The sequence below is a fragment of the Pavona decussata genome, unplaced genomic scaffold, assembly GCF_977016875.1.
Source record: "Pavona decussata unplaced genomic scaffold, jaPavDecu1.1 SCAFFOLD_169, whole genome shotgun sequence".
In the NCBI taxonomy this organism is placed as follows: domain Eukaryota; kingdom Metazoa; phylum Cnidaria; class Anthozoa; order Scleractinia; family Agariciidae; genus Pavona; species Pavona decussata.
In genome coordinates, this window is record NW_028145580.1 from 741,186 (window position 1) to 762,838 (window position 21,653).

The 21,653-nt window shown below is 39.1% G+C and overlaps 2 protein-coding genes across 6 annotated transcripts in view; both read left to right on the top strand.

Annotated features, from left to right (window-relative positions):
* Nucleotides 1–1,537, top strand: part of LOC146464089 (adenosine receptor A3-like) — a 34,045-nt gene extending 32,508 nt beyond the window's left edge. For both annotated transcript variants that reach the window (XM_085130208.1, XM_085130209.1), the window contains one exon: nucleotides 490–1,537. In XM_085130208.1, coding sequence (XP_084986334.1) covers nucleotides 526–1,479 — 954 coding nt within the window. In that variant the 5' untranslated portion in view covers nucleotides 490–525 and the 3' untranslated portion in view covers nucleotides 1,480–1,537. The remainder of the gene's footprint in view (nucleotides 1–489) is intronic.
* LOC146464088 (adenosine receptor A3-like) overlaps nucleotides 1–21,653 on the top strand; it is an 82,488-nt gene that overhangs the window by 49,516 nt on the left and 11,319 nt on the right. For 2 of the 4 annotated variants that reach the window (XM_085130193.1, XM_085130197.1), the window contains exon 1: nucleotides 19,777–20,172. The exons of 1 other annotated variant lie outside the window; for it this stretch is intronic. The gene's annotated coding sequence lies outside the window, so the exon portion shown is untranslated. Of the gene's footprint in view, nucleotides 1–14,245; nucleotides 14,776–14,969; nucleotides 15,063–19,776; nucleotides 20,173–21,653 lie in introns of those variants that run through there. One more of the 4 variants, XM_085130194.1, reaches the window with a different exon arrangement.

Here is a 21,653-nt window from a genome sequence, read left to right on the forward strand (position 1 = left end):
GGTGATCGGCCTTCATTTGAACATAAATATGCCTGAAGATTTCACTGCCGTCTTCATTTATGTCAGTTTCAAGAAGCGCCAAGTTTTTGGCTGAATGAGAATCTCAAGCAAAGTACGAGTTTCAAGGAACAAACAAGATCTTTGACAAAAAACCGACATAATTTTCAATCCAAATGGACGTTGCTGTTTTTTTTATCATCTTTGAATATTTCTGGCAAGTTGTGCTATTTGGGATCTGCGGAACAACCAAACGTCGTCCGCGTGACTTTAGTTGCTAATTGTGTTAGAAAAGAAAACTCAGCTCAACTTTTAGATTCCCGGTATCCAGGAGAAATATCGGTTCATATTGAGGCGGTCAGTGGTCCAAAGAGAACACTACCGTGAGTTCAACTAAATAACGGATTCTATCTAAATTCGCATATGATGTGAATTGCTTCAAATGTGCATTTCAAGGTTCATTAAAAAATAACTTTTGTTCTCAATTTTTAGGTTACTTTGTCCCCAACAAATATCAAGCACAGAAGAATGTCTACCAACACCAGCAACAGAAAAATAACATCGGCAGCGACGAGTTCGACTCCAGGCTCCTCCCCTGCGTCACAGTGTATTCCATGGATTATAGTGCTGGTAGCTGAGTCTCTGGCCACAGTCGTCCTTAATATCATAACCATTATTGTATTTGTGAAGCAGCGCAACCTTCAACGCCAAAATTTATACTTGATGATCCATCTGGCAATTGTGGACTTCTTAGCTGGGGCAATTTCAGGTCCCATGGTAATTGAATATTTTGGTGGTATACTGTGTGGTCTATGGGAGTACAGCTTTAGCCCGCTAAAGGATGGACTGATCCGTTTATTTCCCATGTCCTCTTTTTTTAATCTCGCCGTTATTTCTTTAGAGCGAATGCATGCTACTTTGCGTCCTTTCAAACATCGTTTTATGAAAAAAAATGTTTATTATGTAATCACTACTGTTATTTGGTTAACGGCTATAATCAGGGAAATCGTTATTTTTGTTGTGTTTAAAAAAACATCAACATCAGGCGTGTTTATATCGTTCATCCTGTATGAGGCTCCGTGGTTAATTTCTCTCTTCATTATTTGCATGTCCTACATTTCCATTTTTATAAAAATCCGATTCGGTCCTCATCCCAATCGTTTGCGGAACAGTGTGATCAACAGAGAACGACGGCTGACCTTTATCCTGTTCGTTGTTCTGGCTGTATCTTTGCTCACGACGTTACCATGGGAAATTTTTGACAGCTACCACTCATTCCATCCCGAGTTACTGCTTACCCTTTCCTCGAGTTCATTGCTTAATATACAAGCGACCATATTCTTACTTGTCTTGGCTAACTCGTTAGTCAATCCAATCATATACGCCATGCGTATGCCAGATTTTCGAGCGGGTTTAGCAGCAATATTTCACAAGACTCCAAATCAGTTAAATGCAGCCGTTTTGCCTTTGCACCGTCTTTAACTCCGCCTCGATCGCGGAAAGAAATAGCCTGCGAATGCAACCGCCTCTCAACGCTCCCCGCAGCTACGGACAGAGTTGAGAGTCGGCTTTATTCGCAGGCTAGGGACTGAGGGTGACGGAACGAATGACTATGGAACAAATGTCAACAACAATTTAGCATCGCGAACATTGTTCACTGACCATTAAACATTTCGAAAATGACAGGAAACCAGTTGGGAAAAATTTCAAGCGCAAAATGGCTGCCCCTGAATTAGAATTTGAAAGAGCGTTAAGCTTGAACTTGTAACTGGATGTTTGATCTGGAGGATTTAGAATCCCAGTTTGAAAAGGAATCAGCTCTCTTTTGTAGAAAAATTTTAAAGAAAGCTTGGAAGTGTACTGCTGCTGTTTGTAAGTAGGTCTTTTCGTATTGTAAAATGTAAACTGTTAATTGATAAATCAGTGGAAAAAAATGTCTGTCAGTTGAGCTATGAGCACTCACCTGTTACTCAACAAAAAGAAATCTGAATCTGATTAGCAGCTGAGAAATTTTAAAGGAATGTATTAACTTGAACTAATAAATGGTGGGCAGTTTGACTTACAGCTAATATATAAGCACCACATTCAGACTTTTTACCAGTTTTAGTCGGTAACAAGACAATACAATAAATAAGTTGTATGAAAATCTCTTTATGCCGTTGCCGCACTTTTGAGTTTAACCTCTCCCCTTTTGAAGCAAAGTTTCTTTGATATGATACGAGATAGATAACCAACAATCATTGCCCTCGCAGGGCCAAAACCCGAGGAGGCACTCTAGAATTCCCCGCGTGTATACATACAAGGAATATTTTATTAAAAAAAGGAAGAAATGTGTTTGTAGTATGAGAAGATTTCCCGAGTTGATGAAACTAGGCGCGCACGGTGGTCTTGGTTTTTTTTTTAGGAAGCGCCAAAGAAGGTGTTAGAAAAATGAAATAGATTTACATTATCTGGTTTACATGTGTATAAATAGATTGTAATTCATGATATTTTCTAGGGATACATTGTTGCAAGTTTTTTTTTTCATATTTTGCTCAAATATTACACAAACAATGTTGAAATACAATATTGTATGATTGTCATAGATTTCATTGTCAGATTTACAAAGCAATGTGTTGACTATTTCTATGAATATTAACTTCAATAAAATAGCTGAAACGTCAATTTTACAACAGTCGTATACACAATATTTATATCCAATACAATTCGTGAAAAACAAATATTCAAAACCGGAGGCAGCTATAAGCCATAAAACAACCCATTACGTCATGAAATCTAACATGGCGGCGCCCGGGAAATTTAAAAGCGAAAATGAGCGATAATCAAAATCTGTTTTGGCCGACGCGGATATATTATTTCCATGTTTTCCAACAAATTTAAAAATAAGACTGTATTTTCATCAGTTTAACGCTAATTTATTTGAATAGTGCAGGTTTCCTTTAAAAACGTACTCAGTATGCCACCCATATTGCCAGTGTTACTGGCCTTTGCCTTCAGAAGCTCTCTTCGCTCTGAGCCTAAAAACTGCCCGTACGGATTTCAATTCAACCATTAGACCGATAAACAGAAAGGATATTAGAAGTCGTAGCAACGTCTTTGAGTGTTTTCAGCTCATTAATTTGTTACTAGTTCAACAAGGCCTTAAACATCGCCTTTAGGAAGGTTCTTTGATAACAGATACAGCCATCTGAAACCACAGCCAGCCCACACAAATAGAGGATGGCAAACCTGTGTTGTTGTACAGCTGTTTGCTTGAGATATTGATAATTTAACCTCTCTGACACATTCAGTAATTATATTTAAGTATCAAGCTCACTTTTCCGTTATATCGAATGTTATTGGCTTTTTAATTTTGGTCATTTGCATCATTCGATCACCCGGTTGCGAGACCATAAATGCGGCAAGACGAATTTAGAAACTAAAGAAAAAAAATACCACGAGAATACCCACTTTGTTCAGCTGCACTCTTGGAGTCCAAGAAAGCGAGTACTACAAAATATCCCTTGGGGACTTGAAGTACTACAGAACCTTTAGTTGAATGGTCACCACATAACTAGAGGATTTAATTCACGATTCAAAAGGTAAGAATTATATGAGATAAAAACAGTACTAGTGCTTTCTTCGAGCATTAACTTATATTTTTATAACAATGCTGAATCTCACGAGAAACCGAATAAGCTAGTCTCAGTAACAAACATTTGGCGATTCTGGAGCAGAGGCCAAATTTTGTGAGCATTTTGATAATTTTAAGGGACTTTTTAAACATTGTAAACCAATCAAGATACTATGGAAGAGCTGAAAAATCGCCTCAAAAAGCAGTATGTAGGAACTCCGGTTTTCCTTATAGGCGCAATCCAAAGACTGCTTCAAGTTGGTTAACCGACTCGTGCATTTTGTAATAACCCGGATCCTTTGAAGCCATGTACCAACGTACTTCGCGATTCTTGCCGACCGCCTGTATATTGGGTCTTATCTTCATTTTTGTGCCCTTTTCACAGCTAAACCTCTTACAAGAAACATCTAAACAGCGAATTTTGTTGTGCTTGTAGCGTCGCCACAAGTGGGAAGGACGTTTAGTTTCACAAGGGACATTTATTCTGGTGACAGACGAAGAGAACCAAGTTATTGTGGGTAAGACCTGGTCAGAGAAACTTTATTTTTAAAATTTGTTTAAAGTGCTAGTCAAACAGACTTTGGTCGTGTCGTGGCTCCGTCAGGTTACTTTTTGCATCCGCGCCTCCGATAATTCGAGATCACCTTGGGCTTCAATGTGTTCGTAAATTGCCTCGCGGTTTTCTCCTTTTATTAATTTTTGTCACTGGTAGTGGGCTACGCGAAATGCTGCATAAAGAAGGATTCTCAGTATGTGTTACTTGCGGGGCCATTTACGTAGCCACTAAACGAAGGTCTGTGTACGCCAGCTAGGGCGGGTTGTTATCAAACTTGAAATCACCTGTTTCTTAGTCTGGACAGGTTCTAATGATCAATTTTTCTATGTACTCAAAGTGTTTTTGTCAAGCATCCCTTGACAGATACAAATTTAGCTTGAGCGAAATTAGAGGATAGTGCATCATTGTTTTCTTGCTTTATTAAGACAAGTTTCTGTAGCATACAAACTCTAGCAACTATGTTTGAAATTAGATCTGTTTATCGAAAAGACGTCCACTTTTTTGTCGGGTTACCTTCATTATTCCTGCACGCGTTTCAGCGCTTAGACGTCGACTTAAACACAATGGTGTTAAATGATTGAACGAGATGAAAACATTGACCCCCTGGTCTACTGATTAGCCACCCAACGACTAGGAAATCATCACTCTAAGTGTTTTTGTCAAACATCCTTTGACAGGTGCAAATTTAGGTCGAGCAATGTGACGCACTATATTAGAGGATAGTGCATCATAATTTTCTTTTTTTCAGAGTGGAGAAACTAGATCTGTTTATTAAATAGAAGTCGACTTTTTTGTTTGGTAACTTTTTTTTATTCCTTCACGCGTTTTGGCACTAAGACGACTTAAAATACGATGCTGTAAAATGATTGGACGATCGCTTTGGAAACCGCGAGTGTGACAGGAACTGAATACTGCCGGGAATCCATCCGTGTGGAAAAAAATTTAATAAACGAAAAAACGGAACGAAGTTTCAGTGTCATCCTGGCACCATTATCAAGAAAAGAATGCAACGGAAAAGATAATTTATACATAAAGTAAAGGTGTGAGATAAAATAAATTAAATTAAGACAAAAAGTGACTTTCCGGTGTTCATGCAGAGAGGTGTTATAAAATGAGAGTTATGTCCGTTAGACAAATAGTTTCGCGCGAATGGAGTCTGGCTGGGTGTTTAGACTAGGTTTCTTCTTGCGGATCCAAAGCATTTCAAAGATTAAGCAAACAAGCTTTCCCTGACATTTCTTTAGGATGGTGTAGTTGCTTGTCAGGTCGCCATTTCGTTGCGTTAGTAAGTAGAAATATGTTCAGGATTGGGTCGAAGTTCCCACCTGAAGCTTAGTAATGATATTCGTAACGGAACGAGTAGCAATTAAAAAAATATTCACACAAAATAAAGCTCCCTAATATTTACCTCATTGTCTCTCGGTGTGTTTTAGTTTACATGCAATTTGTCGCTCTTGCCACTCGAGGTCCTATCCCCGAGTGACAAAAGAAGGAATCCGCGAACAAACAAGTCTCGTTTGAAAGAAAATTTAGGTTACCAGCTCCATGTGTTTACTGGTGAAACTACTCCTCAACAAATAACTTTTTGCCTCAGCTTTTACATAATTTATTTTCAGGATTAAAGGTTGCTTCATATTAAGGTGGTCAGTGGTCCAAACAGAACACGGTCTTAGTGATATTTAAATAACTGATCGAAACAGTAATCGCATCAGGCCGAGTAGAATTAAAGATTCATTACATGTGTGCACGACTCGGGCAATTTGTAAGAACTAGACAATCAAATCTACGAGGACTCGTTGCGATTGCTAGTTTATAACATGGAGTCTTTCAAGAGGGGCGTCTGTGAGATAGATCATTAGACAGTACTGTTTTAAGTTCGGCCGCTGCCCGCACACATACTGTACATTTCATACAAACGTCGTGTCCTTGTTGGTGGAAGCAGATGTAGACTTCGAGAAACAGTTAGCCCCCGAAGTAAGAACACTCGCTCGTAGGTAAATTAAACGAACAATTCAACTGTTTCTTAGCAAAGTAAACGAGAGTAGGTGATTGTTATGTACACGTAATAAAGATGTACATTATCATACAATAAGTTAAATTCATGAGCAAACTTAGCAGCGATAAAACCAAATGTTAGGCTTTTTAAAATTAATTGATTTACTTGTGATGTGAAGTTCTCTGCCATTGAGAATCACACGACACACATCGATAAAGCAAAAGGTGCGTTCAAAGCAACTTGTAGAGTGATTCATTGCGATGAATTTGATCTGCACGTCCTGCCTTGCTGCCTCGTTCTGTACCCTAAAATTTTGTTGCAAGAAACCGTGGTTGGGAACTATGACGCCATGAATGATTTTTTCCCACCAACAACCAACAAATCCACCCGTACAGGCGTCTAGTCGATCCAAGTGTTAGGTTTAGAAATAATCATGTTTTTTCTATTTCTTGTAATGCTCGAAAATTCACGATTTGGAATCTCCAATTTTTCAGCTAGCACTTGATCTCCATGCAGCAGAAACAACCTGGGCTTTAACTCCAAAGAAGTAAAGAGAAATTTAGAATGGCATGCTCAGCCAATCAGGAGGGAGTATTTTTGCCTCTTGACCAATTAGAAGCAAGTTATTTTGCCTTTGGTAAAAAAAAAAAAAAAAAAAAAAAGATAATATTCCCGCTCTCTCGACCTGTCAGCATTCAGCAATTTTGCCCTCTTTGTCCGTTTTAATATATCAAAATTTCACGTGATTTATTTGAATTGTCATATATGAGATTGCTTCATTCCATTCTTGTTATTGTAAACAAATAAAAGTTTCTCTTCAATTTTTAGGTCACTTAATTTGTTTCCAGCAAATATCAGCTAAAGCGGAATGTCTGTCAACACCAGCAACCGAGCCTACAACATAAGCAGCGACCAGTTGATCTTCACTGTGCTCCCGGCGTCACAGTGTATTCCATGGATTATAGTGCTGGGCGCTGAGTCTCTGACCATATTCGTCCTTAATGTCATCACCATTATTGTATTTGTGAAGCAGCGCCACCTCCAACGCCGGTCTCTATACTTGATCATCCATCTGGCGATTGTTGACCTCTTAGCTGGGGCAATTTCAGCTCCCCTGCTAATTGAAATTAGAGGAGCCTTCTGTAATTTGTGGGAGAACAGCTTTAGTCCTCTCTGACCTGCACTGTTCCGCTTATTTCCCATGGCCTCTTTTTTTAATCTCACTGCCATTTCTTTAGAGCGAATGCACGCTACTATGCGTCCTTTCAAACATCGCTTTATGAAAAAACGCGTCTATTGTGTAATCACTACTGTTATTTGGTTTACGGCTACAATCAGGGAAATCGTTATTTTTGTTATGTTTCACAAAACACGAACATCAGGTTTGTTTATATGGTTCATCCTGTATGAGACTCCGTGGTTAATTTCTCTCTTTATTATTTGTGTGTCTTTCATTTCCAGCTTTATAAAAATCCGATTCGGCCCTCAAGCCAATCGCTTGCGCAATAGTGTGATCAACAGAGAACGACGGTTGACCTCTATCCTTTTTGTTGTTCTGTCAGTATCTTTACTGACAACGGTACCATGGGTAATTTTCGAATGTTTCGTCGCATTCCATCCCGAGTTACTCTATAGCCTTTCCTTGAGTTCATTCCTTTATATGGAAGCGACCGCTTGTCTTGGCTAACTCGTTAGTCAATCCAATTATTTACGCCATGCGTATGCCAGAATTTCGAGCGGGTTTAGCAGCAATGTTCCACAGGACTCCAAATCAGGTAAATGCAGCCGTTTAACCACTGCACCGTAGTTAGCTCGCCTCGATAGCGGAAAGAAATAGCCTACGAATGTAGCCGCCTCTCATCACTTGTGGGCAAACACTGATGAGAGACTGCTGCATTCGCAGGTTTAAGGGAAGAAACATCTTGTTAAGTCATGTTGTATGACAGGCAAATTTTAGTACTCGCGCTTAGGTTTGACTGTGAGTTTGTCATGACATTCCTGCGACACGGTACCCTGGCTACTAGAGGGTGTTTTTCTTGCGCGCCGCGGAAAGACTTTTTCGGCCGAAGGCCGAACTCATGAAAAAGAAGACTCGACCAAAACCGGAAACCGCGCGTTAAAAGTCTCTGGCACACAGGCAAGTCCACGGCAAATAAAAATGGCGCCCGATTTGAATTCAACTTTTTTTTCAACGAAGGCCTGTGCAAATAATCCTTATTTGCACTAAATTCTGTTAAATTGCAGTAAATCAGCCAAATAGCGAAAAACCGTGAAAGACAGGCTTAAAGTCAAACACGGTCTTTAATTGTAAGAGACTTAAACGTCGCAGTTGTCCATTGTTTTTTTTTTTTTTTTTTTCAAAACAAATTCTCGGTGTTTGGAAATTACTACCCCTCGATTGTTTTTTTTCTTGAAGGTATTTAGCGACACGAATATTTGTAGGTTAGTCTGATTCTTGGTGTTATTTTCCGTGCGTTCAACAGAGTTGTACAGCTTTTTACCGTTAAATGAGAATGGTTGACAGGTGGTTTGTTCCACTGAAATCTTTTGCAGAAAATGGTCAATAGTGTTCGAGTGACGTTCAGCCTTTCCGGGAAAACATTCTTGAAATGTTTGTGAAATCGTGGTGAGTATTCGGTAATTGTTCGAAATTTCCGTAAAACGGGTCGGAAGCGTTCGGAGACGTGACCAAGTCACAAGTTTCGGAAATAAATTTTCGCTGCCTCCGTTTCGCTTTTATCCGTTTCTTATATACAAGTGTTTCATTCTGTCTTCCTTGTCGCTAATGCTATGTTATTATGTAATCATTCAATTGTGTTGACGAAACTCAATACCCAAAAACCCGTAAGCCCGCCGCACCCTAGCCGAGTTTTTGTCGGCCGACGAAAAATCCTTACTTGTTGGCTAGTGTGCGGTGAATTTAGACAAGTCTGAGACAATATCGGGGCTTGTCGGGTGATATCTGACAGTGCTAGATCTGATCTCAAAACGTCTTGTCGGGCTTTGTCGGCTAGTGTGCGGTGTACCCATTCAATTTGTCGGGGCTCCCGCGCACCTCAACCAATTTGGAAATGCCATGAGAGTCAGGTGAACAAGCCTTTTTCCAACATGGCGGAAATTGAAGCTGAGATCAGCGCGGAGATCGAACAATGGACACCTGTAAAAGAGGACAAGCTTGTTGCTGCTTGGCAATACCATGAATGTCTTTTTAACATCACATCCCCTAACTTCGTTCCCAACCTCTTGAATTAGGTTATTACATACACTCTGTTCATTTCGTCTGGTTATCCAGCTTTTAACCCATTTTGTTCTTGTGCTGTTCTTGCGACGCCTCTTTATCCTCCGTAGAAAAGTCAATGTAAACAAAGCAAGTTTCAATTTTCGCCACGTCAGTGGAATAGGCGCCATCTTGATTTTGGATGACTCGACCCCAAGCCTCAACGCGGTCAGCCGCGACAAAAATTCGGCTAGTGTGTGGCAAGCTGATGGCCCGACAAATTTTAACCCGATTTGACCCCCACAAAAAATCTGCAGTTCTACGACAAAAATACCGGCTAGTGTGCGGGAGCCTTTAGGTATCTACAGTTGTAGTAAGGCTATATTAAGTCGTCACCTCTTCTCTGTATTTCTGTACTTTATGTATTCTCAGATCGTTTATGCAATGATTGCAGACGACATATATATTCTTCCATTAACCCATAAAAGAATTAGAACAACTTTTTCGGAATGTATTTAATATCGCGCGTCAAACGGGTTTCACCCATTGGGAATGGTTTACTGATGGCTTAAGCCACAGGCTAACCGTTGAATACAATTTTAATTGACATAAAGATGAGATGAAGAGATATCAAAGAAAAATGAACCCGGTGATCCACATTTCTCCCTACAGAATTGATATAAGCAGGTCGAGAAGCAAATGTTTTAAAGTTAAAAAACTGTAGGAACTGCAGAAAGGAGAAACCTTAAATTTTGAAAAATTTTAGGTGGATTTGACCCTCCCTGTAAATTTCATTAAGCTTCACATGCTCATTACAATTCGATAGTAAAGAGAAAGGAGTCACTGAACTTGTTTCTCAGTTATAATCACTAAAAGCTAAATTTAGGGTAGGCCATATTGTTGCTATGGTAACAGTTAAGGTCGAGAAAAAATAATAGCTTGTCTACGAACATTTAGGCATTTGTTTGATATCATTGCTGCAGTATCCAGTGTTAAAAAGGGTCGCTAATGATCGATTAAATAGTATCTGGGAAGCGCTGGAAACCGTTGTGAGCCACCTTTTAGGCCGCTAAACACGGGTTTGACCGTATAAAAACTAAGTGGACGCTAACATAAAGGCTATGCGCGTAGTACTTCGAGTTTTTGTTTACTGAGACAAAAAAGTCTTTATTTTTAATTTACTTCCTGGGAAACCCTTTTGTTTCATCAAGTACGTTATTTGGTCACCGCTAATTTCCTTGATTGACATACCAGTAAAACCTCGGTGCACTTACTGCAGAGTTTGGATTTTCCTGGGCGCTTATTCGAGGATTTAAGGCAGTCTTTTTCCCTTTGCAATGTTATTGTGACAGCTCTTGAACTTAAAAATACAATTGTAGATCACTTGTTCTTCTAATGGCTTTGCGTTTACTTAATGTTGACAGATCAGTCTTCAATTCGGATGAAACATAAAGTACGCATGCGCACGTTAAGGCATTTATGAATTTATGTATTTTGTCACCTGCAGTGACTGTGTGCTGGAGGCACTGTAATAAATTACTGGATTCTGTTTCGTCCATGTATGTTGACCCATTTTCCCGCAGGGAGTTTTCTGTTATTTGAATTCTGCATTGGCTCCATCAACCTCGACTCGCTTCTGCTACAGGAAGATTCGGCTCCTGCCTCATTAGGTACGGTGTTACTTGTATACAGTGGATCCCTGTTTTGTAGTTAAAGCCAGAAAGCCGTATAAAGCCAGAACAAAGAGATAGCAACGAAGCCTATTTTGGTCTTCATTGGATTAGTAATATTCTTTTTTTGTTCGATATTTGTTCACTTATTTCAGTCAGGATATATTCCTTTCTAATTTCAGGAGGTTTCATCTCATTCAGAGCTGAACGATTATCAGAGAAACAACAGCACAACGAGACAGCCAAACTCTTGGTAATTAGATTGTAACTTTCATCAAAACTAGCATTTGTTATTAGATGAAAGGTCTTTTAAGATCCCGTGTTTTCGAAGGAATGTATCTGCTCCTTTGGATCGCTTTCAAATCTTTTCCTTCATTTCAAAGTTCTCATCAAATTCTAGGAAAATGTCCAACTAGAATGCCAATAAACGCATGTTTAAAAATTTCTCAGCAATTTTTCACGAGTCAGAGTAAACATCTACGAATTTAGGAAATATTCAGTACAGACGGCCTTCACGACTATTATTCTGATTTAAATCTATATTTCATAGTAAACAAGGAAAGTTATTCCAAATTCGTTCTTCCTTAGTTACATTATGCTAGGCCTTTGTTTGAAGTTAAGCCAAATTGAGAATTCGATTCATGCATTGTATTTTACTGCAGTCCAATGTAATTCAGACCCACAAAAATTGGTAAAAATCCATGGAAATTAGTCTAAAAATTAAAGTAGGTGATACAAAATCTCTTTGGGCTGAAAATTGAACAGATTTAATTTTTATCTGCGCCTAACTCTGGACTCAACAACTGCCAAATGTATGACGCACTGGTTGGTAGTTTTGCTGTCAAAGCCTGAGGGGGTGGGGGTGGGGAAGACTAATACCTCTCTTTTTGTTGTGCGAGAGTGCGGCCCGTCTTCTGAATTCCTTGTACCCAAGTTCAGACGGAGATGTGCGATTCTCCCTAAACTTTGCCAGGCCAAACTATTTTAAAAACGTTGGAAACCTTTTTTCAGACTTGACCCCTGAAAGGATGCTCATTTTCCATGCTTATACCCAAACAGAGCAACTTTTATTTCATCCACTTCAAGATGTCGGATACTTCCCGTGAAAGATTGCTAACTAACAAATTAATACTCCGTTTAACCTAAATAGCACTCCGGTTAGCTTACATAGCACACAGTTCAGCCTAAATAGCACTCCAAAAAATTTAAGGTAGGTCTGAACCCCCCTGCATATCATTAAACTTGAAATGCTGATTATAATTTGATAGTAAAAACAAGGAGTCCCCGAGCTCATTTTTCAGTGATAATCGCTAAAAGCCAAAATGCCAAAAGCTAAATGTCGGGGAGACAAACCGACATCTTGCTACATGTAACATCTGAGAAGAAGTCGCATATCTTCCAGCACATCAACGGGTCTGAAACATTCAACGCTTTGTGCTCTGAAGATTGTATCTCAATTCTTGACACCGCCTCCACGTCTTTCCAACTCAAAATTAAGGAGGCTTTTCATATTGGGTGGGAAAAACCCTTGTTAAACAAGCAAGTCAAACAAGTCAATCTATCACTTTCATTTTAATTTCATTTATTCAGTAATTATTAAATTCTCAGCCTCGGATACTGCATTTCTAGCGTTCTGATTGGTTCACTAAATCCCGGTTATCAGCTCATATACCTTAGTTTGACCTTATATGGAAAACGATTGCCCCAGGTGTCGCTAACCTAATTTTTTTGTCCGCGGGAAAAATGGAGACAAAAAAAAGAAAACGGAAAAGAAAGAAATACCACGCAATGCCATCTCAACATAACAACAATAAAAGCCACAAAGTTCCGTATGACACTATTTAATGGTACGTTTCTCTGAAGTTTCCTTTAAAATCAGAAAAATTGCACGATTTTACGATTTAGATCACATAACAACAACAACAACAACAATAACAACAGGTTAACTTCAAAAATTTCAGGATGGCTTACCTGGCGGTAAGAACTTAAAACCGATCGAAGAAATTTCTCAAGAAGAGCTTAATGCCTGCCTTTATGTTTCTATCCATCTACGAGGACGTCAGTTACAAAAGTTCATCTATGAAATCCGTACGAGCGCGGCGGCCATAATGTTCGTTTCCGTCGCTCGGTACCACTCAGCAGAACATTCGCACAAATGTGCACAGCTCTTCGCTTCTCGATTAGCTTGAAGTTTAAAAACTTGCACTGAATGCTTGTCTCAGTGAGGTTGTACCTCGTACACTTGGACTTGCCTTAAGTGTTTTAAAACGTCTGAGAGCAATTCAGTTCAGCATAAAAAAAAACCGTCCTTGATCCCTTCCTTCGCTCGGCACCACACAGCAAAACATTTGCTCAAATGTGCACAACTATTACGCTTCTCGATAAGCTGGAACATCAAAAGCACTTGAATGCTTGTCGCAGAAAGGTTGTAACTCGTACACTTGAACGTTTCTTGAATTTGAGGTGTCTGGCTTTGTTCGATCCACTTCGCTTTCGATTTTTCACCCAACTCCGTTCGCAAAGATCTGCACGTGTCATGTGATCAGTACATTGTCGCTTTGGTCGGAAGTTGCCTCAACATCCGGTCGTTTTAATTTGAAAGAAATTTTTGCTTAAAATAAAATTCAGTAAATTTCAACAGCAATATCCAAAACGTGGAGAATTAAATAAAACAATTATTCCATTCGCGCTTGTTGCATATGAGATTGGTTATAGCCAACTCGGCGCTTCGCGTCTTGTTGGCTATTTACCATCTCATATCCAACGCGCGCTCATGGAATAATTGTTGTTAATTATTATTCCATACACGTTGTATTTACATGACACCGACCAGCGGCTCTATTTGCATTCGAAACTGAAGATGGATGTAGGTCATCCGAAACATGTATTTCAAACTTAAAACCGCGTGTTGTCATTTGAAGATTAAATTTAGGTCTCTATTTTAACAGGTTATGTTATTGCTAGGTAACATTTAAAGTCGAGAAACAGTTAATCATAACGTGTTTACCAACAATTGGGCATTTGTTTCATATCATCACTGCAGTATCCAGTTATAAAAAGTGCCACTAACGATAAATTAAATTACATCTGGGAAGTGCTTTAAACTGTTGTGAACCACCTTAAATGTAAAGGACCGCTAAAAAAAACTAAGTGCACGCTAACATAAAGGCTATGCGCCTAGTACTTCGAAATTTTGTTTGCCGAATTTGTCATGTTTTAATTTACTTCCTGGGAAATCCTTTTGTTTCATCACGTACGTTATTTTGTTGCCGCTAACTTCCTTGATTGACATACCGGTAAAACCTCGGTGCACTTACTGCAAATTTTGGATTTTTCTGGGCGCTTATTCGAGGATTTAAGGGCAGTCTTTTTCCCTATGCAAAGTTATTGTGACAGCTCTTGAACTTAAAATACAACTGTAGCTCACTTGTTCTTCTAATGGCTTTGTGTTTACTTAATGTTGACAGATCAGTCTTAAATGCGGACGAAACATAAAGTAAGCATGCGCACGTCAAGGCATTTATGTATCTATGTATTTTGTCACCTGCAGTGACTGTGTGCTGGAGGCACTGTAATAAATCACTGGATTCTATTTCGTCCGTCTATATTGACCCATTTTCCCGCAAATCACCAGGGAGTTTTCTTTTATTTGAATTCTACATTGACTCCATCAACCTCGACTCGCTTCTGCTACAGGAAGATTTTGCTCCTGTCTGATTATTCAAGGTACGGTGTTACTTGTATGCAGTGGATTCCTGTTTTGTAGTTAAAGCCAGAAAGCCGTATAATGCTAAAAAAAAGCAGATAGAAACCAAGCTTATTTTGGTCTTCATTGGATGAGTAATGTTCTTTACAATTTTTTGTTCGATATCATTCTTGTCTACCTATTTCAGTCAGGATATATTCTTTTTTATTTTTAGGAAGTCGTACCGCCGGACGGGAAAGTCTTCATCTCACTCAGTGCTGACCGATTATCAGAGAAACGACAGCACTACGAGTCAGGCAAAATCTTGGTAATTAGATTGTAACTTTCATCAATTTTCATTTCCAACTGGCTAGCATTTGTTATTAGATGAAAGGTCTTTTAAGATCCCTCGTTTTCGAACGAAAAAGTACCTGCTCGTTTGGATCGCTTTCAAATCTTTTCACCTTCATTTCAAAGTTCCCATCAAATTCTAGGAAAATGTCAAACTAGATTGCCAATAAACGCAGTTTTAGGACAGTGCCTACTAAAATCGAAGTATTTTTGTGCGGTTTATGAATATGCGGGAAAAGCAGATCTTAGGAAGGCCTATTGGAATTAAAAACAAAAATTGGGGGTAGCCACGCATTTTTCAGAGATAATTCAGCAATAATATCTCTAAAAAGCCCTGAAATATGGGATTTTTTCCTAAATTGAAGCTTAATTATCTCTCAAAAATGCATGGCTACCCCCAGTTTTCTTTTGAGATACCAAAAGCGTTTGCTAAGTTCTGCTTTCTCCGCATAGTTTTAAACTGCGCAAAAATTTTCCTGTATTAGCAGGCGCCACCCATAGGAAACCCGAGTATCTCGAGATGCACAGAACGTATGCGCAGTAACAATAGTAGGCACCGTCCTTAAAAGATTTCCCAGCAATATTTCACGAGTCAGCATCTACGAAGTTAAGAAATCTTCAGTACAGATGGCCTTCACGACTATTATTCTCATTTAAATCTGGCCTGAGACTATATTTAATAGTAAATAAGAAAACTTTTTGTCATTCCAATTTCCTTGTTCCTTAGTTACAGTATGCCGCGCAGTTAATTGTTTGAAGTTGAGCTAAATTGAGAATTCAATTCATGTGTTGCATTTTGTTGCAGTCCAATGTAATTCAGACCGACAAAAAATGGTAATAATTCCTGTAAATTAACCTAAAAATTAAAATAATTGATACAAAATCTTTTTGGGCGGAAAATTGTACAGATTTGATTTTTATCTGCTCCTAACTCTGTAGTTAACAACTGCCAAATGTACGACGCACTGGGCCCAGTTGCTTGAAGCATGGTTAGCGCTAACCCGGGTTAAACACCGTGACAACCTATTGGTTTTAATACCTCTTAACCAATGGTTAGCGCTAACCATGCTTCGAGCAACTCACCCCCTGTTGGTAAAAGTTTGCTGTCAATGCATGAGGGGGTGTGGGTGTGGAAGGAATTACTTCTCAATATTTTTGCAGCCCGTCTCTTGAATCCTTTGAACGCAATTTCGGACCAAAATATGCGAGTATCAACAAACATTGCCAGACCAAACTATTTTAGAAACGTTAGCTAACTTTTTTCAGACCCGATCGCTGAAAGATGCTCATTTTCAATGCCTAGCACCAAACCGAGCAATTTTTCTTCAAGCCCACTTCAAGATGGCGGATACACTCCGGTTAGCCTAAATAACACTCTGGTTAGCCTAAAATAGCACCCCAGTTAGACTACACAGCACTCCTTTTAGCCTACATAGCCTTACGGTTAACCTTCGGTAAGCCTAATTTAGCTTAGGTAGCTTGCAGTTAGCATTAGTTTTTGTGATTAGGATATCTAGCCAAAAAATTGTAGAATCTGTTAGCCAATCGCTGATAGTCTAGTCCGTTGCGGAAATTTGAGTCTTTTATATTTTTGGCTGATTAGATCTCTTACAGATCCTGCGCATACTTGCAGCATTTTCGTTGTGCGTTTCCTTACTTATTGTTTGTTCATTTTCTTTTCCTTCGTCCGCCATTTTGAATTCTTATGCGGATTACCCTGTACACTCCTTCCCAGACTCCTTTTCCCCGTTCTCCGTTCCCCGTTCCCCGTTCCCCGTTCCCCGTTCCCCGTTCCCCGTTCCCCGTTCCCAGTTTTAGTAACATCCGTTCCCGCTTGAAAATCCGTCGACCCGGGTTCGGCTCATCTCTTCTTTTTTTCTTCATCTCTTCTTCTTTCCTCTTTTTTTTTTTTTTTTTTTTTGATTTGAAAATAATAAATAAGAAGCTGAGTGTGATCTATAACTGTTGTTTATATTATCGGACATCTTGAAATGGACGTAAAATGAATCAAATTTCTGCATGGCTGATCGGACTGCGTAGAAAACTTAACACGACAGCTACATGATAGAGAATCAACAGATCGAATGCGACAACAGTGGACAGCTGTTACGAGCTGGTTGGCTCTCGGCAGCAAGGTGTAGTACAGCAAAAAGTAGAACATCCAACGCCAGTCGAGTGGTCTGCCAAATGCACCTGGTAGTGATTTCGGATGGGCCCAAATTCAGACATCCGTCCACGTCATAGCGCGTGACTACGAACAATGAACAAAAGAACTGAAATATCATGTCACTGTCGCAGTAAGTTAAATGAGAAAAGCAAGACTTTCCCTGAATCGATTACCACAGTTTAATACCGGAACAGATGAAAAATTATACCCGTTGCAGCGATACATTCCTTTTCAGCTTATATAAGGAGTTCCTAGGGTTGCTTAAGCTAAGTGTCTAAGTCGTATAACAATTTGACGTCACTGTCGTCAAACGTTTTGCCAACATTGTGGTTTCTCTAAAGCCGGTGACACACCTGATGATTTCATACGCCGTTGGCGGTGACTTTTTTTTCGCCACCGATTGATGCGGACACGCCTGGCGATTTTTTTCGCCGATCGCGGCGATGTGGCAGTTTTGGAATGTCATCTGATAAAATCGCCAAACCTGATGGGTTGACTTTACTGGTGATTCGCAGCAATGACCGTAGAAAACCGCGGGAACGGGCACACTTGGCGAATGCCGGCGAATTTAATCGCCGATTTCTAATATGCCAGATATCGGCGATTGTAAACGCAAACCGCGGCGATCGGCGAAAATCGCAATCGCTGCACCGGGCACACACGGCGATTTTCGCCGATAGCCGCGATCGGCGAAAATCGCCAGGTGTGTCACCGGCTTAAGGTACAAACCCTTTGAACTCATTTATATCAGTATATGTTTTTTTGTTTGCAAATTTTTTATGGAAACAAGCACACGCTAATTAAAAAGAAAAACCAAACAAACAAAGAACAACACGCACGCACCAAAAAATAGTTAATCATATCATACGAACTGTGAACCTACTCCTACTGTCTTTCACATTTCTTTGCGAGGCGTCCATAATCAGCCGCTAAAACTTTCAAGGGAATTATTCTTTTGGGTAAAATTTTCTCCACGTGCGATAAAGCACGCATATCATAGTCTCTCAGACCTATCCACAGTTTAAACCTTTTTTTTTTTCCTTTTTTTTTTTTACAAAAGAGCGAAATTCACGTTAACCACCCAATATTTCCGCAGATGCATATTCACACACGAAAATGCTTTTTATGGAATATTAAATAAACAGTTCTACACACGTAAAGTCAGTCCAGGAGGTCGAGTTGAAGCCATATGCACCTAAAATTGACGTTTAACTCCGGCTGAATACGTGTTGTATAATATTAAACAAGAAATAATCATTTCTGTGACGTCGATCAAACATTTATTTTTCTGTATTTTCTCTTTCAGTGGAATAACTTGCGTAGGCTTGATCTTTACGCCTGGGGTTGATAAACGCAAAAGCAAAAGCCACGAGGGTAACAGCCTAAATAATCTCCGTCACTAGAGTAGACAAGTGCACTACACTCGCTGTAACTGCTACTTTGAATTCAAAATTTCTAAAGCTCCTCAAACTGTCGAAAACCAGAACTTCTACAAGCCAATTTATCTTTATTAAAGCTTTTTGAGGACTCAAAAGATGAATCACTTGACTGACGGAGACTTATATCAGAATGAAGAAAACTTTGTCGCAGAATTAACCAATCAACCAGAATTGTGCGCTTTCTGGGTAGCCGGTATTTGTTATTCACCTGCCGGCAATGTCTTGTATTTCGCGCGCGAAGTTTCCGCTAATTTGTCAGAAATAAAATGACGAATCAATTGGTTTGGCATATCAAAAACATATAGATATATATTTCTCTCAGTGTCGGTGAATACCCAGCGCTATCTGTTAGCCGGTGATTCAGATATTGTTACCGGTTTCAATTATTCAAAGAGTAGAAATTGTGGTTATTCTATCTAGCCTCTATTTTAATGTATGAGTCTGTAAAGCCCTAAATGTCTTAGAAAATTTCGTCATGTCATAGTATTTATTTTCTCTGACACCCTGAGATAACTTATGTCGTCGTTTCCTCTATGTCGGTGTTAAATTCGTCTCGATCCTCCAATAAATCATCCAAGTTGCTTCAATATATCATTTAAAGCTGTCCAAGTTATTTGCTGATGAATTCATTTGTGCTTATCGCGCAAAACATTTTAATAATGCCAACGTTAAGAGGCAATAAGTCTTTCCTTTTAAGACGATGGCAGATGCATGAGAAAATGACGCCAAGAAAGCAATTAACTCGGTGCCATCTCATGAGAAATTATCATGAGAAGCAACTTAATACTGCCTTCATAACTTGGATATTTTATTTTCAGTTACTAACTTGAACACAAAGTTTATTTTCACTTGCGAGTCCATAATTAAAGTTCTTGTTCCCTTTGAGAGTTTGGAGGTTGCGGTACAGTGACGCTGTGTCACGTGACTCATTCTCGAGACACAAGTTGTCGATATATTTTAGTGTCTCGTGAAACATACTTCTTTCTGTCGCTTCGCTGATTTACGGATAAAACTTATTCGCACTACTTATAAAAATATTCGATGTTGTAATGTTACTGTGACAACTTTTGATGTTAAAATACACTGAGCCATGTCTGCCGGGTTACATCCTTGTTATGATTCGCGTTTAATTTAAAACTCACAAGTCTTTATGTGTTTACTTAACGTGACATATATTTAATAAAAACTTTCCGAACCAACCCATTAAACTCAAAACTCTAAATAAACGCAAATTGCCCACACGGCAATGACGACAAGTCATTACACACTCTGTAAGGGGATGTTACAGGTGGCTATTTAAGTCCGTGTGTCGGTGAAAGAAGCCGAAATCAGCGGGAGATTTCTGAATTGCAGTGTATGAAATTCGTGGTAAATCACTCGGTTCTTGCTTGAAAACTCATTTGTGCATCTTTGAACACCAGCCAACCCGTAAACCACGAGACACACTTCTGTTCTTTGGAAGTTTCGACATCTGCTTCAAGGTACGTTAAATACATCAGTGTATACTGATTCTCGTTTGTAAGTTGCAGCTTTAAAGAATATATGCTTCTCAGGACGTAGCCCGCTTAGAAAAAATTTTTTGCAGTGCTGTTCATTTATCAAGTAGCCTGATTCTTTGCAATTTCCTTTCTTTATGTTTTCTCAGTTTTATAAACATATGATATATATATTCAGAATCTTGTTCTCTTACTTCGATGCTAATTCTTATCCAATTTCGGTAGCAAGTCCAACCGCCTGACAAAAGACCTTCGTCTATTTCGTCTTTGAAACAAATACACACGAAATGGTTGATAATAAGCTTCGACGTGAAATACGAAAGATGAAATGTTCAGCCGACGACTGATCGATCATGCACCTGATCGTCCAACACCAGGCAGTTGACTACACTGGCAGACTTCGATCGTCGACTTCGTGACGATCGAGGATATTTTCCGTGCTTCATATATGGCACGTTTCAGGCAAACCGCCAAAGGCCCGTTAAAACGGTTCCAACATTTGCTTCAACATGCGTTCAACGCTGTTGAACAGGTCGTTCAACATTGTTGAAAGATAGTTGAAAGTGTGTTGAATCAAATTTAAATTGGTTTTAACTTTCATTCAACATCGATTCAATATTTTCTTTGTTTTTGAAAATGTTGAATGGCGTTGAAACCGCTTGAAAACTCTGTTCATCCAACATTTGCCCAACAACCGTTCAGTTTTTGTCGAACGAATGTTGGGAAACTGTTGAAACCGTTTGAAACGGGCCTTAACATCAGAAATGTCGAAAGCGCGCTGTAACAATGATAAGCTGTGAGATACTGAAAACTTACTGATGTCTTAATCAAAAGATTGGTTAAAACGTACGGAACATTCATAGAGAACATCATAATTCATAATTTACCTACTATTTAAGACAAAAATGATCGTTGCCATTGACGAAATATTTGCTTTAAATTGCAAATTTAGCGTTGGCCGTTATCGAAAGGACAAGATCGGGAACAAGGAATTTTTTTCTATTCTTTAATGTGAACGTCTTACTTTTTGTTATTGCGAATTCACAAATACAGATAAAGCTTTATTTTACTCTATGTCTATAAAGCAAGGATTAGGCAACAAGCCAAAATAGCCAAAAGTCACCGAGATAATACAAATTCCTAAATCTTGTTAATAATTCAACATTTGAGCTCTTGCCAAATGCCATGTTTTATGTGCTAATCTGGATTTAGGGTAAAAAAAATCGTTCTTAATAGTACGATAAAATTCCCGTGCAAAGATAGTTCCCTTACCGTTGAATATCTATTTTTTTTTTTAATTATTACAAAAGCGTTTGCGGTAAGGGTGTAAAAAGAACCCGCGCACAGGAAAAAAGTAATTAAAGGTATACATTGGCTTAACCTGTTTACCACTGCATTAACAGATGACATACTGTGTGATCTCTACGCTGATCTAAATTATGGTTATTCCAAGCCTTCTCAGGTGT